Genomic DNA, 18,539 nt, shown 5'->3' on the forward strand with positions numbered 1-18,539 from the left:
CCCCCCCCCCCTTCCCCCCGCCACCTCGCCTCGTAGCGCCCTGGGCCACAGCGCCTCATTTGCCGAGGGCGCGGGCGCGGGCGCGGGCGCGGGCCGGGGGGCCGGCCAGGCGGGGCGAGGGAGGCACATGCGGGCTTGTGCGGTTTCTCACTTTGAAGGGCGGCGTATGGCCTCCCAGAGAGGCCCACCATCCTCTGACCCCCAGCCGAGGCTGGTCGGGGCCATCCCTGGAGCGTCCCCCCTGCCCCGGCCGTCGTACCCTTGTTGGCGGCTTGGCTGGCAGGCGGGGTCGGGGGAGGTTTTCCCCTCAGCTCATGTTGCCCGGAGGGGCGGGGGCACCGACACACCAGCATGTACCCCGGGGTCGCGGGCTCTCCCGCACCCTCGCCCTCCCCCGTGGTGTCAGCTTTTGCAGGGCCGACCTGCTTGCAGGGAGAGAGCCCGCGCCCGTGCCCGCGCCCGGGCCCGGGCCCGTGCCGTCCCCCCCCCCCTCTCCCGCCCTTTGTCCGGTCCCCGCGGTCGTTGCCCCCTGCGGGCCGGCGCACGCACCCTCCCCTGCCTTCTGTCCTTGTCTCACAGGTTCGGTGGGGGCTGGCGGGAGGACGGGGGCGGGGGGGGGGAGATCGAGGCGGGATGGTGCGCGCGCTATGGCCAGATCGGTTTCCCGTCACTTGGTCCGGCACCTGGGACATTGTCTTCCTCATCGGTGGGGGGTTCCTTAGTGTGCCCGCGCAAGCGGGCGCCGCCCCACTGGCCGTGTATCTATTGCGGGCCCTCGGCTCCGGCTTGTGTAGGTGTGCGCGTGGGTGTGGAAGTGCTTGCATGCGGTTCGGGCGTCGGCGCGCGCTTCCTCTGGCAGGGAGACCCATGCGGGTGGGCCGGCTGCTTCTTCGATAGCCCCTCGCGCGCGCGCGCTTTCATGGCTCGAGTGGTCCGGCTGTCAGTGGGACGGGAGTGCCAGCAATTTCGACCGCCGCGCTGCCGGCAGCGGGCCACCCCATCGTTCCCTCCCGGGCGTAGCCGGCGAGCATGCACAGGGCGTTCACGAGCCGGGGGCAGGGCGCCGGCGGCGGGGGGGGGGGGGGGGGGCGGGCATGTTTCTCAGGCCCGTGCTGGCGGTTGGTGGCCGTCCGAGGAGGGCGCGTCGGTGATTAGCCACCGGTGGCGGTTTCCCGGAAGCGATGCTGGGCTGGACGCCCGCCCCCCCTGCCCCCGCCCCCCTCTCCGCCCTCCCGTGGGGGCTGGAGGCAGTTTCCCTGCCCCGGGGGTGTGATGCCCCCGGCCCCCTTGGGCGAGTAATCCGGCATGGGAGCCTATTTTCCATTGGTGTTGACCGGGCGCCCAGACACCGCCGGAGCGATGAGGCGACGGGGCGCCCTGTTCCACTGGTGCCGCCAGCGGGTTTGCTCGGTCTCGGCCGGGCAGCCCGTTCGACGGCCGGACAGGGGCTGGCGGGGGCGGCGGGGGCGGCGGGGGCGAGGGCCGTGCGAGAACGCGGCCGCCCGGCCCTCTTTCCACGCTCCCGCCCGGGGTCCGCCCCCCCCCCCCCTCCCTTTTCGGGGGGAGTTGGGAATCTCCCCCTCCTCCCGCGCCGACCGCCCACACCCAACAGCCGGGCCGGGCCGGGCCGGGCCGGGGGGCGGGGACGACAGTCATCACAGAGTGGTCTCCCGGGGCGGGTCAGGCGGGGGGGGGCCACACACACACACCCACACCCACAGGGGCCCTCCCACCCCCTCCTCGTTGTGACCCTTTCCCTGCTTAAGACACAGCGAGGGAGCGGGAGGGAGAAAGCCCGACCGCCAGCCGGGTAGCATGCAGGAAGCAAGGTGGAGGACGGGGGAGCGGCGGGAGGCGGCGAGCCGGACGAGTCAGCCCCCGTCAGGGCTCCGGGGCTGGTGGGCCCGGCCACGAGCCTCCCCGGCCCGGGGCACCTCACGCGCCCGTGGCCAGTGCTCCCGGGGTCCCAGGGGTGGACGCTTCACACTCGATTGTGCCCCTGACTCGCCATCTGTCCCGCCCTCGCCTTGCCCGCCGTTTGGCCTTCCTGTTCCCCCCTCCCCGGCCCCCGGCCCCCGGCCCCCAAGCCAGGACGATCTCTGCCAGGGAGCGCCGGGAGGTGTCACGCCCACTGGTTGCCCTCCCCACTCTTGTGATCCGCCCCCACACGATGGGGTGGGGACGCGCTCGCGCGCACGCGCGCTGTGATGCGCACACCGCGGGACGAGGCTCGAGCCCCCCCGCCCCCGACCCGCGCCCTCCGAGGACCCGCCACGCCCATCTCCCGGGGGGGGGCGGGGCCGGCCGTGTGCGGCCCGTCCGGCCAGGCGACCTCCTCCAAAAATGGGGCACATCGACCTCGGGGGGACTCCTGAGCTCGGCGAATGCATGCGGCCCGCCCGGGCCCCCCCCCCCCTCTCCCCCGGGGGGAGGGAGGCTGGTGGAGCTGCGCCCACTGTTCGCGCACTCCATTCCCCCCTCCTCCCCTCGACCCCCGGCTCGCAGACTGCCCCTTGCTCTATTTTCATTGCATTTTCACGTCCCAACCGGAGTGCACCTCCCGCAGCTACCCCTGCTGCCGGCCCGGCCCGGCCCGGCCCGTATCGGGCCCGGCGGTGTAGCTGGCTAGAAAGTCGACCTCGGCTCGATGACACACCGGGACCCGGAATTCAGCGCCGCCGTCCAGGCTCGCAAGACGTACCTGGGCCATATTTCACCGGGCCCAGCCGGCTCCTGGACGCGCATCTACCGCTGCCCCCGGCTCTCCGCGGGACAGCCACACGGCCTCCTCGTGCGAGAGGGCGGTCGCATGCCGCGGTGCTCCGCCTCCCTGCCCCGCTCCCCTGCGCACGGGGAGCTCTCGAGCCACAAGAGGCATCGGGCCCGCCCCAGTCACGGCGATTGCCTTGGGGTGGATGTGCGTGCGCCTGCCTGCCGGTGTTAATGGGTGTGTTTATAGTGGAAGTCAATAATATTTGTCCCTCCGCCCCCGCCCCCGCGCCTCATGTCTGGCCTGAGTCCTCACATGCCCGGGGCCAGGGGCCGTTTGCGCCCCGGCCGGCGGCTCCGGGCAAAAGGAAGACGGCAGCTGGAAAATGGGAAAGCGCGCGCGCGCGCCCGCGCGAATGTGCACGAAAAATGGAAGACGACGGCGCTGCAGAGCCCCAGAGCCAGAGACGCGGGGGGAGAGGCGGGGCGCGCGGGTGGGGGGGCGCGAAGGGAGCGGGACCGGGAACCTGAGGCACAATGCGCGCCCCAGCCGGGGCCTAGTCTTGCGGTCCGGGGGACGAACCGGGCCAAAGGGCCCCCTTTTTCTCCCCCACACCCTTCTTGAGACCGCCCGGCCCCGGGTGCGGGTGCGTGTATGTGGTGCTTGCGCTCGCACAACCAAGGAATCAAGTTCGCGCATGCGCGCGCGTTCCCGCCCGTTCCCCCCCCCCCCGCCCGTCCCCCCGCCCGCCCTGGGCCCCCAGCATTGTCCGCGGGATGGCGACGGCACAGATTTCGGCCACGATATACGCCGACTTCCCCGGCCGCAGGGGGTGCCTTCACCCGTCCACCACTCATCCCCTGTTTCCCCCCTCCCTTCGGCTTTTTGCTCTCCCTCGCCACCGGCCGGGTCCACGCTCCCTCCTCCCCTCCCCCTCGCTCTCCTGTTTCTCCCCTCCCCTCTCCCTCCTTCATCCGTCTACCTCCTCGCTTCGCGCCTGCTCGCTTCCTGGTTCGTTGTTGGTCCACCCTTTCGCCTCGATCTCCCCCATCGCGGCATCGCCACTGACCCGCTGCTGTGAGACCAGCCCGCCGGCGCACCCTCGTCCTCCTCCTCCACCCCCTCCGAGGGACTCCCCCTGCGGCCGCCGCCGCCGCCGCCGCCGCCGCCACTGCCCTCGATTTCCTGCTCCTCCCCCTGTCCTTCTCCCAGGACCCGGAAAGCATGTCGCATCACCCACCGCCGCCCCCTCACCCGACCGTTCCGGGGCCGGCAGGTGCCGGGGCCAGCAGCATGCCCGACCACATGGCCACCGGCTTCCGGCATGCCGGTGGTCAGCAGCAGCCGCAGCAGCCGCAGCAGCCGCAGCCGCAACAGCCGCACCACTCGCACCATCACCACACGGCAGCACCATCACCCATGCATTATCAGCAGCACGCCTCCGGGCCGCAGGCATCGCACCATCCCCTTCCCCACCACTCTGCGCAGGTCATGGGCCATGGTGGGCACCATGCGGGGCATATGATGCCCGGTCAGCCAGGCGCCGGGATGGACATGCACCGGATGTCCATCCAGACGCCATCGGCTCCGGCCGGGGTACCAGCCAGAGGCCTTCCCCCTCCCGGCGCGCCTGGCTCCAGCATGCGTCCATACATGCCTTCCTCCTCGGGCCAAGGAGCTGCTCCATCGGCCGACATGCATGGCACACAGCTACAGCATGCACCCGCTCACCATGCGCCTCCTGGGGCCGCACACCACCGTGCCACCTCCGCCACAGCTGCCGATGCCATGGCCGCGGCTGCGGTTGCTGCTCAATATCATTCCTATGCCGGGCCTCCTTCGGCGGCGGCGGCCACGGCGGCTGCCGCTGCCGCCGCGGCGGCGGCCGCCGCCGCGGCCCAGCACCATTCGGCCCAAGCACCGGCTGTGCATCATGGCCACCATTTTTCTCAATCCCCCTCGACGGTAGTCCACACGATGCAGCAATACCCCTCGGCTCAGGGACCTTCGCACAGTAATCTGCACCTGCAGTCTAATGGGCAATTGCGTGGTGCCACGACCGTCGCCGACATGGTCTCGATGCAGGCACAAACGCAAGCTCAGGCACAAGCTCAAGCACAGGCACAAGCACAGGCACAAGCACAGGCACAAGCGCAGGCACAAGCGCAGGCACATGCCCATGCCCATGCTCATGCCCAAGCGCATGCCCAAGCGCAGGCTCAGGCTCAGGCTCAGGCTCAGGCTCAGGCTCAGGCTCAGGCTCAGGCCCAAGCACAGGCACATGCTCATGCCCAAGCACAAGCCCATGCCCAGGCTCAAGCCCATGCCCAAGCCCATGCCCAAGCCCATGCCCAGGCGCGTAGCCCGGAGGAGTACGCCGGTTTCGGCGCAGGCGCTGCTGGATCGACCGCCGGTGGGGCTCCCTCGGCCGCCGTCTCAGCCACAACGCATGCTCAGCGCCCATCGACCCACCACCAGCAGTCGCATCCGCCCCATCGCCCGATGCCGGGCCAAATGCCGCAGCAGGCTCACCAGCACCATGCGTCTCTGGCATCCAAGGGCCAGGCCTTCACCCAGCCAGGCCAGGGACATTCGGCACATGCTGCCGGGGCTCCGGTGCAGCATTCCCAGCAGCATCCTCACTCGCATTCCCAGCAGTCCTCCTCGGCAGGCATGGGATCCTACAATCAAAATGCGGCCCTCGGCGCACGAAAGGTGCCCCCCTCGCCGCAGCTTCATCCCTCCCACGGGGGTGTGACCCAGTCCGCGCCGGGGCCGGCGGTTGGAGGTCGACCAGGCCCGAGCCCCAGTCCGAGCCCTGGGCATAGCTACTCTGCAGCCGCCGCGGCGCCAGCCGTACCGGGGCACCATCCCCACGCCCATCCCCACCATCCTCATCTCCATCAGCATCAGCCGCAGCCGCAGCCGCAGCCGCAGCCGCAGCCGCAGCCGCAGTCGCAGCCTGGGCAGCAGGGCCAGCAGTCGCTGACGTCTCTACCTCTGCCGCACCAGGCGCCGCAGCAGCCGCAGCAGCCGCTCCCACCATTGCCCCCGGGTCAGCAGCTGAATCGAGCCGGCCCGGGCTCCCGGGTGCCCGGACCAGTTGGCAGCTCGCCCCATCCGCAGCAGCCGCCCTCGCCCTTTGGTCCGGCAGGGGACATGCCCACCGGTTCTCTGCCTGGCACATACCCGGGCCAGGTGCCGGCCCAGCCGCAGCCGCAGCCGCAGCCGCAGCAGCCGCAGCAGCCGCAACAGCAGCCGCAACAGCAGCCGGCTCCCTCGCCAAGCGGATATCCGTACGGGGCCGGAGGCGGCGCGGTTCTGGCCGGTTCAGCTCCGGGTAGCTCTCCGCACTTCCCGAGCCCCATGCCACCGGTCGACCCGCAGGCTCTGCCGGGTGCAACCCCGGCTGCTGGGGCCGCGGGAATGGGCTTTTTGCCAGGTCGGTCCCCGGCCCAGCCGGGCTCTCATCTTCCCTCCCCTTCGCAGGGGGTCTACGGGGGGGCCGATTCGACCGCCGGCCCGGCCGGGGGTGGTCTCCTGCCGCGTGGTGCCCAGCCAGCCATGAATCCCTCGTCGTATGCCTCGTACTTGGTTTCACCGGCGGCCTCGGCCCCCGGGCCCGGGGTCCTGCCGACCCCCCCTCAGCCGGGGCACGCCTTGGCGGGCTCTCATGCACCGGGAGGGGGGCCTGTTGCTCCCGGATCCGGATATGGCCAGCCGGTGGCCTCGGGTGCTGGCTATGGCGGCTTATCGGTGGCCGGTACTCCGGGGGGCATGTCACCGGCTCGGCCGGGCAGCTCCCCGCATCCGGGATCTGGCGTGGGTTCGGCTGGCTCGGTCCTGCCGTCCCCCTCGCCGGGCCAATCTCCCGCGCACCCGGGGCTTGAGTATGGCCCTCTTCGGTCGCCGCACCCTGGGCCGCCGGGGGCCACTTCGGCTCCCGGAATGGGGTCTTCACGCCCTGGGGCCGACTTCCCTCGGCCAGTGGCCCCGGGTGATGGGCCTGGCGGGCAGTCGGCTGTTTCCAGCCCGGGCCATGTTATTCAGCCCTCCCCTCGACAGCTGCCGTATGGCGCGGCCGGCGGGCCAGCTGCTCCGACATATCCCCATGCTCCGGGTGTTTCGTCGGCGCAGCAACAGGCCCAGGCTGCGGGGCCTCCGTCGTCATCCTCCTCTTCCTCGTCGCAGTCGTTTGCTCGGAAGACCCCTTCACATCAACAGCCGCAGCCGCAGCCGCAGCCGCAGCCGCAGCCGCAGCCGCAGCCGCAGCCGCAGCCGCAGCCCTCACACCCACATCATCCACCGCACCACATGCAACCGCCATCGCCCATGCAGCAGCCATCGCCCATGCAGCAGCCATCGCCCATGCAGCAGCCATCGCCCATGCAGCAACCGTCGCCCATGCAGCAGTATCATCCACAGGCCGGTCCTTCGGCAGTGCCTCCGACTGCCGGCGCGGTGGCCGGGCCCCGCCATCCGAGCGTGCCCCCGGGAGCGGGTGCCGCGACTGGGCTTGTGCCATCACACCAGTCACCTGGTGGGTTCCGCCCTGGCGATCGTCCCCCCGCTGCCGGGCAATTGGTCGGCAGCGTGCGTCCTGGCTCGACCAGTGGCTTCCCCGAGCATGAGCATGTCGGCTATCTGCCACGCTCGGCGGCCTCCGCCCCGGCAAGTCAGCTGCACCATGTCCCCTCGCAGCCGATGCCTCCGGTGGCACAGCACCCATCGCAGCTTCCCTCTCCCCACCAACGAGACATGGGTTCCTCGCTGACGGCCCCCAGCCCTGGCTCGATGTCCGTCCCGCATGGGCATCTGCCAGGCAGCATGGGAGTTGGTGGCACTGGTCATGGGCCTTCTTCCTCCATGGTTGTGGGTCCAGTGTCCCAGCAGCCCCATGTGCAACAGTCGCCTGCAGGGGGAGGTCCCTTGGTTTCGGCCCATGCTGCTCCCTCGCCGTATCAGCCGCCCACTTCGGGCGCTGTGGACCCGAACACTGGGTATCCGGTTTCGGCCGATGGCCGGCCCTTCCTCCCAGGACAGTCGCCCATGTCAGCCCAGGCTGCGCAGCATGTGAACTTCCCACAGCCGCAGCCCGGACATCCCCAGCGGCAGCCCCACCCGAATCCATCCGACCCGCAATCTTTCCAGCATCATCCCCATCAGCGGCAACCTCAACCGATGCCGCCGTCGTCGCAGCAGCTCCAGCACCCGCAGCATCCGCAGCAGCTCCAGCATCCGCAGCAGCTCCAGCATCCGCAGCAGCTCCAGCATCCGCAGCAGCTTCAGCATCCGCAGCAGCTTCAGCACCCGCAGCACCTGCAGCACCCGCAGCACCCGCAGCACCCGCAGCACCCGCAGCACCCGCAGCACCCGCAGCACCCGCAGCATCCGCAGCACCCGCAGCACCCGCAGCACCCGCAGCACCCGCAGCACTCGCAGCACTCGCAGCACTCGCAGCACGCACAACACCCGCAACAGCGTTCACAGCATCCACAGCACTCGCAGCACGCACAGCACATGCAGCATCTGCACCGCACGCATCCGCAACACCCACAGCAGCAGCATCCACAGCAGCAGCATCCACAGCAGCAGCATCCACAGCAACAACATCCACAGCAACAGCATCCACAGCACCTGCAACATCCACAGCATTCGCAGCACGCACAGCACCCACAGCAACACAAGTTCCCCCCCCACATGGCTGCTGGCTCGTCTGTGCCGGGATCTTCCTCTGCGATGCCATCACACCTGCATCAGCAACCGGGCCTGGCACATTCCGAGGGGTTCACCACCAGGCCAGGGAATGTCCCTTCGCAAGGTCCATTCCCTGGAGGCTCACTTGCTGGGAGCTTGACTCCAGCTGAGGGACCTCTCTCGCCAGCGCTTGGACAGCAGCAGCAGCAGCAGCAGCAGCAGCAGCAGCAGCAGCAGCAGCAGCAACAACAGCAGCAGCAACAACAGCAGCAACAGCAGCAGCAACAGCAGCAGCAACAGCAGCACCACCAGCAGCAGCAGCACCACCACCACCAGCAGCAGCACCACCACCAGCAGCACCCGCAACACAAGCAGCAGCAGGTGCAGAAGCAGCAGCCGCATCCAACTTCGTCAATCCCCATCCAATCCCCTCCAGCCGGGGCCGGACCAGTGTCACATTCCTCACACCCACAGGCTCCACCTGATCAGATGGCCATGCAGGGCGGCTCACGGGCGCAATCTCCCTCAACAATTGCACACGATGGTGCTGGCCGAATGCCGGCCATTCGCGCGGTCCGGCAGTCGCCGATGGCTGCGTCCCCTGGAGGCCTCCCCCCGGGGATGATGCATCCTTCGGCCGGAGGCCCAGCTGGCGTGTCCGGCCCCCCCGCCGGAGTGATGGTTCACCCGCCGGCGATGGCCCCCCCGTCGGTGGGTCCGTCGGCCGTACCTCCTCGAGTGCAGCACAGTGCCCTGACCGCTGGAAGTCCGCACATCCAGGCATCCGGCCCGGAGTCCATCAGCGACATGGTCCAGGCGGATCCGACCACCGCCGTGTCAAGTTACGACTCGAGCCTCTCCTCGGCGCACCGGGTGTTTATCACGCGCCCCAGCGAGCTCGGGGTTGTGACGCCGGCTCTCACGGTCCCGCCCCATGCCCCGGCACAGGCTTCCCCCTTCCAGAATGAGCTCCGAAACATCCTGGCTGCCTTCAGCATTCAGCTGTCCACTCTGCCACTGGCCCCGGGCTTGGAGCCTTGGGGCAGCGGCGGCTGGAGCAATGGCGGCTGGGGCGACAGCAAGATGGACATTCCGTCCGATGCGGCCAGCAAAGTGGAGAAGATTGTCCAGGACCACATCTGTTCTCTGGTGCGTAGGTGCCTCGCGCCGTCTTCTTTTTCCTCGTCTGAGTTTGCCTCCCCCCCCCCCCCCCGGATATTCCCCCAGCCCTGGCCCCCTTCGTCGCCCCCTGATCTAACCTCGCTTCCTCGTTTGTGCCCTCCTCCTCGGCTGATCGCGCCCTGCTCGGGTCTTCCTCCCTCGGCTTCCCAGATTTCTTCCGTCATCCAGGACAACCAGTCGCTTCATATCTCCCCTTCGGACATCATTCGCGCGGTCGACGCCTCGTCGAATGATCTCTTCATGAACATCAGCCTTTCGCAACGCCTGCGGCATTTCCTGACCTTCGCCCAGTCGGACATGTCCAATCTTCAGACTCACCTGCTCATGTGCCATCTTCTGTGCACGCCGCTTCCGCCGAACCTTTTCTCCCACGGGGCCGATCTCAGCTTCGGTCACCAGGGCCCTGCATCGGCATCGGCATCGGCATCGGCAGCCAGCCCGGGTTCGGGGTCCGACGCAGGTAGCCCGCCCGGTAGGGTGCCACGTTCCACCGCCGCCGCCATGGCGGCCACTACCACCGCCAGCATGCTGGGCCTGGAATTGAACTCCGGCGGGGTTTCGTCGGCCGGGCCGGCCGGTGCCGAGCTTGGGGTTGCCTTCTTCCCCGGGGCCAGCGACCGGCGGCGGCCGCGCTACCCTCCCCAAGGGTCCATTTCGGAAGATCTCCTTGGGGGTCTGGGGCTGGAGGAGGAATCCCAGCCCCGGCGCATGCGCTTTGCCCCCGAGTCGGGTGCCCCGGCGTTTGGCTCCTCGGTCGGATGCCTGCAAGCCCCGCGCGACTCCGAGGCCAAGTTCTGCCGATCATGCAGTGCTCTGATTGAGCGCTTCACGCTGGAAGATGTGTCACTCACCATGGGCAAGGCCACGAAGTTGGACGCCTGGCTGAAGATCAACTTCGATCCGCAGCCCTTTGTGCTGGATATGCTTGGCATCATTGTCACCGATGCCATCCGGCGAATTGCCCTGACTGCTCTGTTCATTCGTGTGCGTATGCCCTCTCTGCTGATCATTGGGGCCCTTTTTTTTGTCCTTCCCCCCTCGCTCTGCCGGGCCCCGTGTCTGTGGCTCTTCCCCTCTACACGCCCATCGTCCGGCTTTCACAGTGCATTGACTTGCTGGCAAATGCCTCCCCATTGGGCCCTATCCTCGCTCCCTCCCCCCTTTCCCTCCCCTCCTCCCCCCCCCCTCTCTCTCCCCTCCTCCCCCGATTTCTGTCTCCAGCGCGAGGCCGTTCAAAACTCCATCGTTCGAGGCACCCGGCGGAATGAGCTGCGTCCTGAGCCCCTTGCTTCGAGCATGATCGACGAGTCTTATCGGAAGCTGTCCATCAAGCCGCCCGCTCCCCTGCCACTATTCCATTCAATGGGCTCGGCGCTGCATGTGCCTTCCTCCAACCATTGGTCGCCTTTCTGTGTGCCTTTCCCCGCTTTGGTGGAAGCCCCGCCACCGCGGTAGAGCATACCCATTTTTCCGTTGTCCTTGTGTCTACTGAGCGAGTGCGTGCGTGCGCGCCGTAAATCATGCCGCCCGTATGCCGCTCCTTCCGTCCTCCCTTCCGGCTTTGCGCCCCCTTTTTGTCCCTCCTCCTTTCTCTCCCCCCCCCCCCCCTCTATCTCCATCTATCCCTCCCTCCCGCTCCCCTTTCCTTTCTCCACTCCCTCCGGGAATATACACTCCCCTTCATGTTTCTTGCTTCCTCCATCACCTTCTCACTGGCCAGCTAGCCGGTTGCTTCTATGGATGTATTTGCATCACACTTGGGCACGGCACTGAGGGGGGCCCGCCCAAATGCCCCAAGGGTTCAACATGGGTCTTTTTTTTTTGCCCTTTTCCTCCCCCTTCAACGGAGGCGCCTTCACCCGGTGGCCGCATTGCTGTTGCCATCACTGCTGCCACTGGTGCTAACGAGAGAGGGCGATCCGGGTGCCGGAGGCTGGAGCAGTCGCGCCACATCCAGCATCGCAGCTGCAAGACAGTCGCGATCATTGGCCGAGAGGTGTCGCGCGGAAAAGTAAAGCAGCGCATGTGCCAGACCGCCGGCGGCCGGGGTGCCGCGACGGAAAGACCCGCCAGGGGTCTCCCCAAGCATGTGGCATGTCAGCCAAATGCCTCGTAGCAAATCCCCCAGCTGAGACCCGGGAGCCCGAAGGAGAAGCAACAGTCGACCAAGGGTGTCATCCAGTTGCAGGGTCAGGAGCAGTTCCAGCGAGCGGTCCGGTGCCCGAGCTGGCGGAAGGAAGCCCGCCACCGGGGCGGCAAATTCGTCGCCCTCCTGTCGGGACAGAATGCAAAGGCGTTGGATCAGGGCCCCGGCGGCCCCCTCCCCGGCCTCCGGGAGGAGGGCCTCCACCGCATGTCCCAGGGACTCCAGGGCACCGGGGGGGCCATTGCCGGGGTCCGCGCCGTCAAGGAGGGTCCACAAGAGCGGCAAGCAAGCCAAGGCCAGGTGCTGCTGGAGCTGCTGTTGCAACAGTGGGGCTTGCTCCTGGCAGAAGTCCCGCGAAACGGCCATGTCGCCGGGGTCGGTCATCTGGATGCCTGGCGTGGCGGCCAGCAGGTGCTCGAGCCCAGCAGCCGCCGGGCGGAAAAGCCAATTGAACGGACTGTCGCCGGCCGCCGGCGGGACCAGCGTTCCAGGGCCCGGGACCCCCGGCCGCCGAGGGCTGAAGGACTCCTGGCCCGAGGGACGGGGAGAACCGGCAGCCGAGGGGCCCACCGAAGTTGGCGACATCGACGGAGCCACGCCCTCGGGAGATCCTGGCGTGGTGGGGGTGCCGCGATCGATGGACAAATCAATGGCAGCAAGGGGGTCCACCGAAGTGCCAATGCGCCGGCGTCGCCGGGCAGGTCCGGCCCCATCGTCCGGATCGTCCGCATGCGGACGCTTGCCGGCACCCGGCGTGTCGGGCCTCGCATCCGACCAGTCCCCGGTGTCCGGGGAGCTGGGCGGCGGAGTGGCGGGAGCCACGGCGTCCGGTAGCTGTGTATCTGCCATGCCAGTGGTAGTTGCAGCTGTGGCAGCCGGAGCAGCAGCCGAGGCGGGCGCAGCAGCAGTGGTTCCCGGCGGGGCAGCGGCAGTGCCGCCGCCTCCGGAAGATACGCTGGAACGCCGGCGCGAATGCCGGGACTCCGACATGCCACGCGAGTCGGGCCCCAGGCCCCGACGAAGGGCGCCCCCCTCGTCGGCCTCATCATCGACCGCCACATCGCGATTGCGATAGGGATTGCCGAAGTAATTGCGCCGGCCGGTTTGTCCGGAGCCGCCAGGGGCCAGTGCCTCCTCGACCGGCCGAAGCGACCGGGTGCTGGCGAGGATGGCCTGGTAATTGCCCATTTCCCCGATGGGTGCGCTATTTCGGGCGCCTGTTCGGGCCGAGATCAGCCGGAGAGCCGAGTCAGCAACACGGGCAGCGGGGCCGGGAAAGGGAAGGCGAAAGTGGGATATATCGAGCGAGGCTGCCTCCCCCCCCCCCCCCCCCCCCTCCCCCCCCACTTGCAAATGGCGTATGCTAGCTCGTACCGGACAAGATATCCAACAGGTCCGGCGCGAAGAGGGTCCCGCGCATGAGCGACAGTGACTGAAGGAGGTGCTTGCGACTGAGGGGCGGGCCGCCAGCCGGGCCGGCCGTGGCGGTGGGCGAGAGGTTGCCCGCCGGGCCGGCCGCCGGGCCGGCCAAGCCCCGCTGCTGGGCCCACAAGCGCCGGGCCTCGGTCAGATTGATCACGGACGAGGAAAAGGCGAACGTGGCCACCAGCAGCGAGGAAAAGGGATCCAAGATGGCTGGCGGGGTGACCGAGTCCAGGTTGGTCAGGTGCTCGGAGGCATGCTTGCGCAGCCGTTGCAGCCGGTGATGGAGGCTGGCTCCGGGGATGGTGTCCACGCGTGCCGACAGCAGGTGTCCGAAGCCCGCGTCCTTGAGGATGGTGTGGATGGACTGCAGGAGATGGGATGGAAGGGGGAGATGGTGAGACCGGGAGGGGAGCGGCAATCGAGGGAAGCAGGGCAGGGCGAGGAGGCGGCAGGGAGGCCGGTGAGTTGGTGCGCAGGGATCAGGTTGCGCGAGCGCTTGAAGGGGTGACGAAAAGAGTCGGATCAGGGGGTCCGAAGCAGGAGATGCCAATGGCGCACCGGCTGGAGGGACATCGGGACAGAGGCCAAGTAGTCCTTGACAAATGTGGCCGTCGTGTCGGAGTTGATGGCATTTGAGAGGGAGCACACTGCATCAACGAGGGGAAGGGGGAGAGAGGCGGGCAGAGAGGCAACGGAGAGGATCCGAGTCAGGACATGTGGGAAGACCGACAGCAGGGAGGAAGGAGGCATCAGCAGCAAGGGGACGGGTCGGACCGATATGCTGGAGCATCGGAAAGTTGTAGGGCATGATGCAGAGCCGCAAGCGGCCAGCATCAAAGCGCAGGTAGCCAAAGGGCCGGCTGAGTGCGGGATCGGCGCCAGAACCACCGCCCGGGCCTGACGCGGGGGAGGCCCCGCCCTCGGGATCCAAAAAGTTACCCTCAGGATCGCAGCGCCGAGTCGATCCGCGGAGGAAGACATACCAGCACTTGTGGGAGGTGGCATAGTGCACCAGCGGGAAGGTCAAGGCACAGGTGGATATCTCATACTCGTCGGGCGTCACACCTGGGATGATGGGGATGCTGCGGAATTGGGAGTTGGTCGATAGCAGAGGGTGCGCAGTGCGCGGAGGCTAAGCCCGGAGGGTAGAGAGCGGGGTACAGGGGAGGGGGGAGGGGGGGAGGAGGAAGGAAAGGCAACCGGCCAAGCATCCCGGGTCAGATGGATCGGAGTGAGCAAGAGAGAGAGCGAGAGAGCGAGAGAGAGAGAGAAAGGCAAGCAGGTGGCCCATGGACCAAGGGAGGGCGAGCGTACAAAGGAGTTGTGCGAGGCTTCCGGGAGGAAGGACTCGGGGATCGGCCAGGCTGCGCTATTTCGACTGGGATCCGCCTTCAGATAGACATAGGCCGAGTGCCGGAGGTTGGGATGGCCTGGGCGCGGGAGACATCGCAAGGGACAGCATATTGGAGCCGGGTGAGGAAGTGCACATGCATGCATACGCGCGCGATCACCACCATACTAAAACACAAGGAGAGGGCAGGCAGGAGCAAGAGAGGCACGCGTGTCCAGGGGCGGCGGCCCAACGCACGGACGGGGTCCTCGAGGAGGACGCGAAAGCTGGGCCGAGTGAAGAAGGGCTCCGCCGCGCCGGCCGACTCGACAATCGGCACGGCGGCCAGCGCCTGGGTCGAGGCAGCCGTAGGCCCCGTGGGAGAGACGAGCCCCGGAAGCTCGGCCACCAGGCCGGCCAGGGTCTTGGCCGACAGGGCCTGGGTAGAGGGGGCCAGGCCGAGGAGCTCGTCCACGGCCTGTTGCACGCGGCGCAGGGTCGGGGCCAGGAAGGCCCGGCCGCCGGAGGACCGAACCAAGCGCGACAGGTTGCCCCCATTCACCGGGGGAGCCATGGGGCTGGGACGTGCGGAGCCCGCGGCAGCCGGGATCGGCGCTTGCCGGGCCAGCCGAAGTGCACGTGCCAGCCGTTGGGTGGACCCGGCAGCCATGCCGGCGGTGCCGGGCCCGGTGCCTTCCGCGGCCAGGCAAATGTGGTACACCCGGTGATCCCACCGGAGGCAAGTGTCGAACAGTTGACTGTGAATGGAACCCTGCGAGTAGCCGACACCGGTTGAGGGGCAGGAAAAGTCCACCGGGCTGGCGACCAGCGGCGGTCGGTCGCCCAGCTCCGACCGAGCGCCGGTGACTGGGCCCGGGCCGCCGCCGGCCGAGAAGACCACAACCGCTGCCGGCTCGGTGAAGGTCAGATTCCGGCCATGGCCAACGGTGTCGGTGTTGATCTGCGCGCGGAAGGAGGCAATCATGTTGAAGGCGAAGTCCAGCGCATGCGTCGGGTCCGAGGGGCCGGTATGCGTGGCCCGCAATCCACGCAAGGCCGCCTGAAGCTGGGACAAGTTGTTCCGATAGCCGGTCTTCAGACACTCGGCTCCGGGTTCGAAGGTCATCAAAATGAAGCGGTCCGCCTCCTTGCGCTGCTGGGTGGTTCGCTGAGAAAGCGGGCATCGGGTGAGCTGGGGCGAATTCCCCTCGACAGGGAGGCGGACGGGCAGACCGCCGGGCGGGCGGGCGGGCGGGCGGGCGGGGGTCAGCGCACCTTCTTGATGAAGTATTCAACTCCGGATTTGGCGTGGTCCAGGAAGGAAAGGTCGCCGCTCAGCCGGGCGCCCATCGCCACGTTGGTGTCGACGATGAAGAAAATGAGCATCGTGGCAAAGGGGGAGGGGAAGCAGCAGGTAGGCGAAGCGACGGGTCACCGAAGAATGAGGCTCCGCCCTCCCCTCGCGCGGTTGACGGAGGGGTGCCGGGAGGGGACGGAGAAGGAACAAAGGCCCGCCAAAGAGAGAGAGAGAGCCCCAAAGGGAAAAACGTGAGTAGGGGGAGGAGTGGGGGAGGGGGGGGGGGAGGGCAGTGGACGGGGATCTAGGCTGCCTTGCAGTCTGCGCGCGGGCTCTTAGCCAGAGGGGGCCCCTCTCTCCCAGAGCTACAAAAAGGCGTCCTGATCGGTGGCAAATGCGCCTGGCCTCGGAGCCTGCCGCGGGCATCGGCTGGCAGTGCGCAAGACGCGAATGACGCCGCGAGTCCATTGGGACGTAGCGTGTACCAACGCATTACCATATTACCTATCTGGCGCGTGATCCGCCAATTCACGTATGGCTCCGATCGGGGGGTGGTCGGGCGGTGGACACGGGCAGAGGAAAACAAAAAAACACCCTCGAAGTGCGTGTAGTTCCGGCCAAGAGCCCGGGGCCGGTGTGCCTGGAGCCGTATGTGCCCTCCTCTGGGGCCTTTCTCAAGGGGCCCCCGGGACGGGGGGAGGGCATATGGAACCCGGAAGGGACATGGCTTTGAGCTTGGTACCCGCGGGCGTCACCCAGCGCGGGGGCGGAAAGACTGTTGGAATGGAGAGACACGGAGAGGGAGAGAGAGAGAGAGAGAGGCCGCGGTCTTTCGATCGACAAATCGGTCAATGGCCGCCCGCCTTCTGGGCGAGCGAGCACCCCCCCCCCCCCCCCCTCGCCGCCGCATCTAAGAGCTGCGAGCACCCCCGAGAGCCAGCACCCCGGAGCTGCTGGCACCCTGCCCTACCCTCCTCGCTCCATCCTCCCTGTTTTGCTCCGCCTCATCCGCTGATCCAGCCGGCACGGACGCTCACGACCGCCGCCCGCGGGATCCCCTCCCCCCCACCCCTTCTCTTCTTTTCCTCCCTCTTGCTCCTTCGCTCCTCTCGACGCCATGGCGCGCTCCGAGGCCGGTGCACCTACGGTCTCCTTCTTCCAGCAATTCCGAGCACTGGTCCGTTCAGCTTACTGTGATTGTCTGGATTTCAACTTACACCTGCCTGCCCCTCCTGCCTGCTCCTCCTGCCTGCTCCTCCTGCCTGCCCCTCCTGCCTGCCCCTCCTGCCTGCCCCCCCCCCCCCTGCCCCCCTGACCTCCTTCTCGTGTAGTTTTTGAAAAATGCCTCGCTCTTCTTGTCGCGCAAGTCGACGGTCGTCGTGCAGTTGGTCATCCCGATCTTGCTGCTGAGCTTGATTGGCGGTTTGACCATCCTGATTGACCGTGCTCTGGATGAAGCCAACCAGACGGGCTACGTCGAGCGGTACCAGCCCTTCGACGCGTCCAATCCCTTTGTTCTGACGGAATTGGAACGCCCCTCGTGCGCCTGCCCTCCCTCCTGCGCCCATCCCACTGCCTGTTGCCAGCGCCTTGCTGGCTCGTCCAGCCGCCCACTCACACGATCTTCCCTTCTTGATGGCACAGCTGGCGGTCCATGTTCAATAGTCCGCCCTTCTTCCACGTGTCCTTCAATTCCGACGATGCGATTGGCAACGAGCTCGGGTTCTTGACCTTCCTGGGAGAGCGTTTCGGTGCGTTTGGCACGCACATCCTCTTTGCCACACCCAACCAGCGGCTCATCGCGCCACGCTCAAATGTTTCCGCATGCCCGGCGGCCACACTCACACGACCATACTCGCACGGCGCACGGCGCACGGCGCACACCCACCCACACCCACACCCACACACACGCGCATGCGCGGCGCACACTCTCAAAGGCGTCCTCGGTACCATTGAGCAGGAGGTTCAGCCGGAGATTGGCATGGTCCCTGAGACACACTACCCCTTCTTTGTGGAGCACGCCAATCACACATCGGTCAATTCGGCCCTGTTTGATGTGTATGCCCTGTGGAAGGACCTGCTGAATGACAGTGGCCTGGGCCCGCAGCCTGCCCCCGATGACTACTGGCAGATTACCAACCAGACCATCGAGTGGCATGCCGCGCGTGAGTATGAAAAGCTCCTGCCCTATGGCGCCCTGCTGGTGGACGACCTCCACCTGCCGGTTGCCGTGCCCGGGGAGAGTCTCTCGCCGCGGGATTTCCACCTCAACTACACATCCATGGCGGCCACTCGGTATGGTGGTTTGCGCATTCTCGGTCGGGACATCCGGACATCGCCCCGCGATCCGCCACCCACGGCCTTGAGTGCTGCCCCGGGAGCCTCGGCCCCACGGGCCGCGCTCATTGTGCGTGCTCTGACCCAGGCCTTGCTGCCGAGGATGCTATCGAGGGCGGCCAATCCCCCAGTAGCTGGCCCTCAGGAGGGGCTCTCCGCCTGTGCGCATGCCTACCAGGAGAATGACCCCCTGCTGCCGGTGTCCTACCTGTCGACCATCTTCCCGGAAACCGACCGCCGGATCAACCTGCAGAATATCTTCCACAATGCCTTCCGTGCGTAGCCTGCACTCCTTTCCCCCCTCCCGGCCCGTCTGGCGTCGTCTCATCTCCGCTGACCGTGTGTCTGCCCCATCTGGGATCTCTTTGCTCCTTTCCTTGCTCCCTGCTTTACCGGTGCTTTGGCTTTGTCCCCC

The 18,539-nt window shown here is 67.7% G+C and overlaps 3 protein-coding genes across 3 annotated transcripts; 2 read left to right on the top strand and 1 right to left on the bottom strand.

Annotated features, from left to right (window-relative positions):
- Positions 1-3,934: 3,934 nt before the first annotated feature.
- H696_03775 (hypothetical protein) lies at positions 3,935-11,196 on the top strand (the record flags this gene model as incomplete). Its single annotated transcript, XM_009497633.1, has 5 exons — positions 3,935-4,306; positions 4,421-8,518; positions 8,606-9,556; positions 9,740-10,573; positions 10,811-11,196. 5 exons carry the CDS (start codon positions 3,935-3,937, stop codon positions 11,042-11,044), a joined length of 6,489 nt encoding a protein of 2,162 aa, XP_009495908.1. The 3' UTR covers positions 11,045-11,196.
- Positions 11,197-11,314: 118 nt separating this feature from the next.
- On the bottom strand, positions 11,315-16,072 carry H696_03776 (hypothetical protein). Its single transcript, XM_009497634.1, has 7 exons — positions 15,766-16,072; positions 14,749-15,658; positions 14,475-14,590; positions 13,935-14,292; positions 13,719-13,807; positions 13,110-13,524; positions 11,315-12,952 (listed from the first exon to the last, which is right to left on the bottom strand). Exons 1-7 carry the CDS (start codon positions 15,874-15,876, stop codon positions 11,445-11,447), a joined length of 3,507 nt encoding a protein of 1,168 aa, XP_009495909.1. The 5' UTR covers positions 15,877-16,072; the 3' UTR covers positions 11,315-11,444.
- Positions 16,073-16,904: 832 nt separating this feature from the next.
- H696_03777 (hypothetical protein) lies at positions 16,905-18,407 on the top strand (the record flags this gene model as incomplete). The annotated part of the gene is made up of 4 exons (XM_009497635.1): positions 16,905-16,964; positions 17,119-17,327; positions 17,432-17,538; positions 17,725-18,407. The coding sequence occupies 4 exons, from the start codon at positions 16,905-16,907 to the stop codon at positions 18,405-18,407; spliced, it is 1,059 nt and encodes a 352-aa protein (XP_009495910.1).
- Positions 18,408-18,539: the final 132 nt, after the last annotated feature.

The sequence above is a fragment of the Fonticula alba genome (assembly GCF_000388065.1).
Source record: "Fonticula alba strain ATCC 38817 unplaced genomic scaffold supercont2.6, whole genome shotgun sequence".
Lineage (NCBI taxonomy): Eukaryota > Rotosphaerida > Fonticulaceae > Fonticula > Fonticula alba.